This window comes from Chlamydotis macqueenii, chromosome 16 (assembly GCF_036417535.1).
Source record: "Chlamydotis macqueenii isolate bChlMac1 chromosome 16, bChlMac1.mat, whole genome shotgun sequence".
Lineage (NCBI taxonomy): Eukaryota > Metazoa > Chordata > Aves > Otidiformes > Otididae > Chlamydotis > Chlamydotis macqueenii.
Genome location: NC_141571.1, coordinates 15,575,079 through 15,582,733, shown reverse-complemented (window position 1 = coordinate 15,582,733; position 7,655 = coordinate 15,575,079). Strand labels below are relative to the sequence as shown.

The 7,655-nt window shown below is 70.0% G+C and overlaps 2 protein-coding genes across 2 annotated transcripts; both read right to left on the bottom strand.

Moving 5' to 3' along the window:
* Positions 1-571: 571 nt before the first annotated feature.
* On the bottom strand, positions 572-1,553 carry SRXN1 (sulfiredoxin 1). The gene is made up of 2 exons (XM_086760764.1): positions 1,263-1,553; positions 572-1,105 (listed from the first exon to the last, which is right to left on the bottom strand). Exons 1-2 carry the CDS (start codon positions 1,512-1,514, stop codon positions 902-904), a joined length of 456 nt encoding a protein of 151 aa, XP_086616890.1. The 5' UTR covers positions 1,515-1,553; the 3' UTR covers positions 572-901.
* Positions 1,554-3,709: 2,156 nt separating this feature from the next.
* SCRT2 (scratch family transcriptional repressor 2) lies at positions 3,710-7,112 on the bottom strand. Its single transcript, XM_086760710.1, has 2 exons — positions 6,989-7,112; positions 3,710-4,968 (listed from the first exon to the last, which is right to left on the bottom strand). The coding sequence occupies exons 1-2, from the start codon at positions 7,110-7,112 to the stop codon at positions 4,262-4,264; spliced, it is 831 nt and encodes a 276-aa protein (XP_086616836.1). The 3' UTR covers positions 3,710-4,261.
* Positions 7,113-7,655: the final 543 nt, after the last annotated feature.

The window sequence follows — 7,655 nt, the reverse complement described above, 5'->3', positions numbered from 1 at the left end:
GTTCACCCCATCCTGGTTTGCCCTGCCCTGGTTTGTCCCATCCCATTCCATCCCATCCCGGTTCATCCTGATCCATTCCATCCCAGTCCATCCCAGTCCGTACTGGTCCATCGTGTCCCGTCCCAGTTCATCCTGTCCGGGTTCATCCCATCCTCCTTTACGCCACTGTGTTTCTCCCATCCCAGTTCACCTCACCGCATCCCACTCCATCCTGTCCTGATTTATCCCGCCTTGGTTCATCCCATCCCGGTCCATCCCTTCCCATCCTGCCTTGCCCCGTCCCATCCCGTATCCCGTCCCATCCCATCCCATCCCATCCCATCCCATCCCATCCCATCCCGTATCCCATCCCATCCCCTGTCCCATCCCATCCCATCCCATCCCATCCCATCCCATCCCATCCCGTATCCCATCCCATCCCCTGTCCCATCCCATCCCATCCCATCCCGTATCCCATTCCATCCCGTATCCCATCCCATCCCCTGCCCCATCCCATCCCATCCCATCCCATCCCATCCCGTATCCCATCCCATCCCGTATCCCATCCCATCCCATCCCATCCCATCCCATCCCGATCCCGACCCCATCCCAGAGCGGCACAATAGCGCCACCTGCCGGCCCTGCCGCGCCACACCGCCCCGAGCTCCTCCCGGTGCCAGCGAGACCCCGACCCGGTCCCGGCTGGAGGGGCTCGGGGAGACCCCCCACCCCGCAGGGACCCCCGGGACCTTCCCTCACCCCGTCCCCACCGGAGGCTCACGGCGGGGGGGGGGGGGGAGGATCGGTCCTAGCTCAGCCCAGGGGGGACCAACCGGGGCGGGGGGCTGCGGGGGGCCGTGAGGGGCTGCGAGGGGCCGTGAGGGGCCGTGGGGGGGATTGCGGGGCGCTGCGAGGAGCCATGCTAGCGCAGGTCGGGTGTGGAGGCGCCCAGGTAGGTGCGGAGGTCGCGCAGCGTGGACGGGATGATCTTGGCGGGGATGGTCTCGCGGTTGAGCGCCCTGTGCGCGGCGACGCGGTGGCAGCCCCCGAAGGAGTAGAAGTAATCGCCCCCCTGGCTGCCCTTGATCCAGAGCACGTCGATGGGGGGCACGCGCTCGGGGTCCTCCTGGCGAGGGAGAAACCCCCGACGGTCACACGCGCCCCCAACACGCCCACGCGAGGGCTGAGGTGCTGCGAGCTTCCCCGGCGGTGCCCCCCAGGGTGGGATGGGTGGATGCCGAGGGGGCCGCCCCGAGGCCCCGAGGGGAGGGGGCTGCGCTCACCTGCAGGGTCTCCACCAGGCTCTGCACCTTGCCCGGCTCCAGCTCGGCGGGGATGGGCCGGATGAGGACGCGCATAGGCACGCGGTGCACAGCGGCGATGTGCCGCGTGTGGACGCTCGGGGCCTCGGCCTCCGCCATGGCTGCTGCTGGGACCCGGCCTCGACCTCCCTCCTGCGAAAGCCTCCGCTCCGCCCCGAGCAGCGCAGCACCCAGCCAGGCCCCTCTGCTTCCTCCCAGCCCGGCCATCGCCATCGTCACGGCCGCCGCCCCGCCGTTTTGCAGAGTCACAGTGAAGGGGCAGGACAGGCTGCTGGGCTGGGTGCCAGCGCCGCTTGGCCCGCTGCCCGCTCCTCTGCGCCCCGGTGACACCACGGTGGGGGCTGCCCTGCGGGACACCCCTCAGTACGCAGCGGCTCAGCACCCCCGCATCAGGGGTCCCTGTCCTGCCGCCCACCCTGGGGCTGCCCAAGGAGCTCTGCTCCCGCCTGGCCGTGCCGGGGCACCAAGGATCGTCCGGGAGCTGGGATGTGCCAGGATGGTGTCCCCACCCCAAAGCCCCCTCCCAGCTGCGCCGATGCCCACGGGGTCCCCGGCGAGGAAGAGGCACCGTGACCTGGCCGATGCTCTGCACAGCGATGCCCCGACCCCAAATCTTTCCAGGTCACTCCTCCAGACTGTCCCGAACAGGGGAGAGGCTCCCAGCAACAACTGGGGGTGAGGCTGGGGGTGCGCGAGCGTCACCAGGCACCCCCTGGGCTGTCTGCCCTGGCGCCAGGATTTCGCACGGCGCTTTTACTTCCAGGTCAGCGCTCTGCCGCTGCTGGCAGCCTCCCCAGGCATTTTAGCCAGCGGGGTGGCACGACGAAGCCACCACGTGCTGCGCCGGGGGGGGCTGCCCGCTGCCGCGGATGCCACAGCTGCCCCGCTCCCGGCCGGCTGCCGGGGCATCTCCACCCCTTCTTTTGGGGCAGACGTTTTCTGCGTGACGCTCCCGCCCTGGGCGCTGCGGGACGGGCAGGCTGGCAGCAGGTTCCCCCCGTCCGGCGCTCAGATCTCGTACAAATCCCCCAAGACACAGGGTCAGTGGCAGAAATCCCTTTTATATCCCTGAATCGCGTTACAAGTAATACTGCGGGCGGCCGGTTCTCAGTAGATTTCTCTTACTGGGGGGCTGTCGAGTACAAAACCTGGCAGAAAAAAATCTATCATGCACGGAAAATTATTGCTGTAGTATCTGCTATTTACAGGGTAGACGGGGGCCGGGGAGCGGTGCTCCGCGCCTGCCCGGCCGAGGGACGCGGAAAAGCGCCGGCACGGCAGGGAAAGCCTGAACTGCGGCGTACTCGCTGGCGGGGTGCCTGGGGTGATGCTCTTCCCCCGTTTGGGATGCGGGTGCGTGGCCACCGTGCCACGACAGCGAGGAGCGGCACAGGGACGTCCCTGGGAGGCGTCGAGCCCGCGAGGCGCGGCAACGCGGGCACCCAGGCGGTGGGAGGAAGACGGTTGAGGGGAGGAAGACAGCGCAGGAAGACAGCGTAGGGGGACGCGAGCGCGGCCCCGCGGGGTGCCGGGCTGAACCCCGAATGTGTCAGGGAGTGGCACGGGGCGATGGGGCCGTGGCGGCCGGCTGCCCGAGGTAGGAAGTGGGGTGCTGCGCGCGGGGCGCTGGCTCCGGGGCCGGTGCGGGGATGCTCCACCGGGAGGTTGCATAGAATGGCTGGTTTGTCCCCGCCGAGCTGGCGCGGCGCAGGGAGTGGAGCGGGAGCCTGCGGCAGCGAGGAAGACGAAGGAAAAGGGCTTTGCCTTCTGGGGGAGGCCGCGGGGCGCGGAGCCCGGGCTGCCGGGGTGGCTCGTGCCCTCCCGCCTCCGTGCCTGCTGCACGGTCCGCTCTCGGGGTCCGGTCCCTGTCTGTGTCACCGCGGCTGTGTCCTGGGCACGGCGGCTCTGCTGCGGCTCTGCCACCTCCTGCGTGGCCCTGCCAGTCTTGGCAAATAAATAGTGAGAAGCAGAAGTTATAAATAATATAAATAAGAACATTTAAATAGACTCACCCAAACTGTACGGCTACGTTGACCCCCTCCTCCTGGGCGCGGGCGGGGGGCCGATGGCCGGGGGGCTGGGAGCCGTCTGGGGAGGGGTCCAGGCAGAGGCTGGGGGCACGTGGGGGGCGGCTGGGGGGTCAGATTTCCAGCCCAGCTGCCAGCCTGGCCCTTGGCATGGCGAGGGGGGGCCGCATCTGCCCTGAGGGCTGTCCCCCTGCCCATCACCAGCCGGCAGCCGGCGGGGGACGTGTCTTCTTCTGGGAGCCCCTTGCTCGTCCCCTGACCGCGGGGCTGCGGAGCCGCGGAGCCAGGGCGAGCGCCGTGCCACGGGGCCACGTCCCACGGGACCATGCTGGGCAGGGGGGCATCAGGGCGCCCCAGGGCCCGGGCGGCGGGCTGCAGGGACCCCAGCCTCTGAGGGCAACCGACAGCCCCGCCGTCCCGTCCGCCGCACCGTCCATCAGTCCCGCCGAGCCGCCGCTAGCGCCGGCCCGTGGTCCCATCGGTGTCAGGGTCAAGGTGAGGTTGTGCTCCTGGAGGGGGGAGCAGGAAAATGTCTTTTCTCCCCCGGGATCCCCCAGGAGGAGAAGCAGCAGCTCTAAATAAATAATAGTAATAAATTAAATAAATAGAGGTGACGGTCACGAGCTAGGGGAGGAAAGTCTCTGCTGGGTCTGGAAGAGGTCCCGGGTGAGGCCCCCGCAGAGAGACCTGCCTGGCTGCGGGGGGGCTCAGGGACCTGTGGGCGAGGGGCCGGGTCCCGCTGCGGGCCCAGGGGGGTGCTGAGCCCCCCTCCTCCCAGGTGGGGAGCGAGTCTGGGGGGGACGCATCCTCCAGCCACGGCACAGCCACAAACCGGCAGGCTGCAGCTGCAGGAGAGCTGGCGTGGGGAGCGGGACCGGGATGGGATGGGATGGGGATGGGATGGGGACGGGGATGTGCGGGGGGGCTGGGGGGCTAGTTCCCTATTGCACAGCTGTGTTCGGAGCCCTTGAAGCAGGCGGACTCGTAGTGCTTGTTGAGGTACGACTTGAGGGCGAAGGTCTTCTCGCACTGCTTGCACTTGTAGTGCTTGAAGGCGGAGTGGGTCTGCATGTGGGCGCGCAGGTTGGAGCGGTCGGCGAAGGCCTTGCCGCAGTGCGAGCAGCCGAAGGGCTTCTCCCCGGTGTGCGACCGCATGTGGCCCTGCAGCAGCCAGGGCCGGCTGAAGGCTTTGCCGCACACGTCGCACTTGTGCTTGAGGTTGTGGGTGAGGACGTGCATGGCCAGGGCGGGCATGGAGACGTACGCCTTGCCGCAGGTGGGGCATTTCCTCGCCATCTTGCTGTCCAGGCTGCGGTGGGTCTGCTTGTGCCGGCTGAGGTTGGAGGAGGTGGCGTAGGTCTTGCCGCACTCCGGGCAGGAGTGACGGTGGCCGCCGCGGCGCTGGCTCTCGCTGCGCCGGCGCGACCGGCCGTCCGTGATGAAGAAGGCGTCCATGGAGTAGCTGTCCGTCACCGCCGCTTCCCCGTTGAAGTAGCGGGCAGAAAAGCTGGACTGGGGGCTCTCGGGGTCGCTGTACTCCTCCTGCCCGGGCGCGTAGGCTGGGTCCGGCGGCGGCGGCGGCAGACCCTGCTTCTTGTCGGTGTCATAGCCGGCGGGTGCCAGGCAGTGCTGCAGATACCCTGTGGGGACGACACAGTGGGGTCACCGTCCCTCTGAGCCAGCCCCTCCGGGGACGGGGGAAATGGGGCAGCCAAAAATGCCCGTTGGGGGTGCAGAACAGGGGCTGTCACCCCCCCACACCAGTCCCTGTCCCCACTCCTGTCCGCGTCTGCAGGCAGGACGAGTCCGACCGTGGGTGGGATTAGGGGATGGGGCTGTGGGACGTCCAGCTGCGCGGCCCGGCGGCACGCAGCCCCCGGGGGCAATTAGCCACCCGACAGCTGTCGGTGCCCGCAGCCTCATTGTTCACGGGGTGCAGGCACCGGTAATGAGCTCTGTTTGCTTCTTGAAACACGGGGCAAGGGGGAAGGGGCTGCCCCGCATTTCCCTTCCCCAGCAAAGGGGCTGGGAAAGGCCCCCCCCGCCAACCCCCGGCAGCACCTGGGGTTCAGCAGCAGCCAGGCCCTGGGGTCTCGCCGACGAGAGGGACCCACAGCCCCCCAGGCGCTGAGTGGGGTGCGGGTGCCATCCCAGCGGTGTCATCCCTGCGTGACAGGGGTGCAGGTCTGACGTGGCCCAGCTCCAGGTAAGGGACCCCGGAGCTGCGGCCGAGCGTGGGCGTCCCTGTCCCCCCACGCTGGCACATGAAGGTCACGGCCCCTCTCCCTGCCGGGCCAGCGACCTTGTGGGATGCACTGCCACCCCAAACTGGTCCCAGTGGTCTCCTAAGGGGCATGCTGGCCCTTGCCATCTCCTTCAGAGGACACGTGCCCGCTGTTGGTGACAGCAGGGGCTGCCAGGGGTGGGTGTGCAGCCCCCCTCACCTGTGCGTGCCATCGTGGATGCTCCCCCCCAAGCCGCGGCCGAGCATCCCCTAAATCCAGGCACCTTCACCCCGAGCCCACGGGACCCAGGGCCGATGGTTGCCGTTTGTCCTGGGGGTGCCCGTGGTGGGGAGGGGGCTGCATGGCAGGGGCAGAGCTCGGCCCCCCCGTCCCCCCCGCGCCGTGCTGACAGCGCGGGCTGTGCAGAAAGCGCTCTGCTCAGCAATTTCTCACGCTGCCTCCGAGCATGCAGCAAGGTTATTTCCAGGAGAGCAGCGTCGGCAGCTTCTGCCCAGCTGCAGCGCATCCCTCCCCCACCGGCTCTTGGCTCCCGACTGGGGGGGGAAGCAGGGGACCCCTCCTCTCCCCGGGCCAGACGGGCCTCGCACCCCTTGTCCCCAGCAGAGAAAGCCCCCCGAAGCCTGGGGAGCGGCCAGCAGTAGAAAAAGGGGGGACAAGCGACGCAGTGTTCGCCGGTGCACGGCTGGATCCGGCCCATTCCCCGCATCCGGTTCAGGCTACCGCTCCCCGAGCGGCCGGGACCCCCGGCCCGGGAAGGACCCCCCCCTTCCCCCAGCCCCCTCTCCCAGGGCAGGACCCTGGGCCGCCCCGTCGGGGGTCCCTGCCGACCCCCGGTGCCCCCTGCCAGGACGGGGACCCCCGGCCGCCCCCAGCCCGGCCCTTCGCACCTCTCCGGGTTGTGGGGAGGGGGCTGCCCGCCGCCTGCCCCCGGTGCCCCCGGGGAGGGGGCGGCCCCCACCGCGCTCCTGGGATGAGGGGGGAGCTCGGGGGGCACCGCTGCGAACAATGAAACCCGCAGGCACGGCCGGGCTCCCGCTCCCGCTCCCCCCGCCTGCACCCATCTTCTCGGCTGCTTCGTGTCCCCCCCTCAAAACTTGTGATGGGGAGGGGGCTGGAGTGGGGGCAGCGGGTCGGGTCGGGGCAGAGGGGGCTGCCCACGGGGGCTGCGCGGTCACGCAGGGGATGTTTCCCCGAAGGACCAACTTCGCTGGCCCCGCAGCGGGGGTCAAGGAGAGGACGGACGACCCCCGCTGCCCCCTGCACCTCCCCGCACGACACCCGCCCGCGGGACACAACCCCGCCGCCCTCAGCCCCGTCCTGACCCGCATCCCCCCCCGCGTGCCCCCCGAGCTCACACACAATAGCTGTGTGGGGGTGTCGCGCGTGTCGGTGTCCCCCCCCACTCCGCACTCACCATCGCCGGCGGCGGGGCCGGGCAGCGCGTAGGGGGGGTCCAGGGGGGCGTAGGGGGGCGCGGGGGCCCCGGCGGCCGGGAACGCCTCCGCCTTCAGCTTCTTCACCAGGAAGGAGCGGGGCATGGCGGGGCCGGCGCCCTCAGCACTGGGACAGCTCCGGTAACCGGTACCGGTAACCGCCACCGGCCCCCGGCCCCCGCCCCCGCCCCGCGCTCCGGCCCCGGCTGTGCGGGCGGCGAGGTGCGGGGAGCCGAGTGCGAGGGGCGGGGAGGCGGGCGGGCAGCAGGGCGGCGAGGAGGAGGAGGAGGAGGAGGGGAGGAGGAGGAGGAGGAGGAGGAGGAGGAGGGGGAGGAAGGCAGGCGGCCGGGGGGGGAGGGGGCCGCTCCATCCGGCCGCGCCAGGAACCCCCCCGGACCCCCCCGGGCATCATGGCAGTGAGGGGTCCCCGGTGTCCCCCCCCCTTCCTCGGGCCACGGACAATGGGGACAAGCGGGGACGGGGAGGGGGACGGGGAGGGGGGTGGGACACACGGCTGCCTCCCACCGCCTTTGTCTCCCTGCCGCCAGCCCCCAGGGTCTGCCAAGGAGGGGGCTGCAGGGCGGGGGTCCCCATCCCTGTCCCTGGTCCCTTGTCTCCATCCCTGTCCCTGTCCCTTTCTCCATCCCT

Coding starts and splice junctions, on each gene's coding strand:
- SRXN1 (XM_086760764.1), bottom strand. CDS start 1,514: ATGGCGATGGCCGGGCTGGGAGGAAGCAGAGGGGCCTGGCTGGGTGCT. Junction 1,106..1,262: donor GCCTGGTGGAGACCCTGCAG/GTGAGCGCAGCC, acceptor CTCCCTCGCCAG/GAGGACCCCGAGCGCGTGCC.
- SCRT2 (XM_086760710.1), bottom strand. CDS start 7,112: ATGCCCCGCTCCTTCCTGGTGAAGAAGCTGAAGGCGGAGGCGTTCCCG. Junction 4,969..6,988: donor CGGCCCCGCCGCCGGCGATG/GTGAGTGCGGAG, acceptor TCGTCCCCACAG/GGTATCTGCAGCACTGCCTG.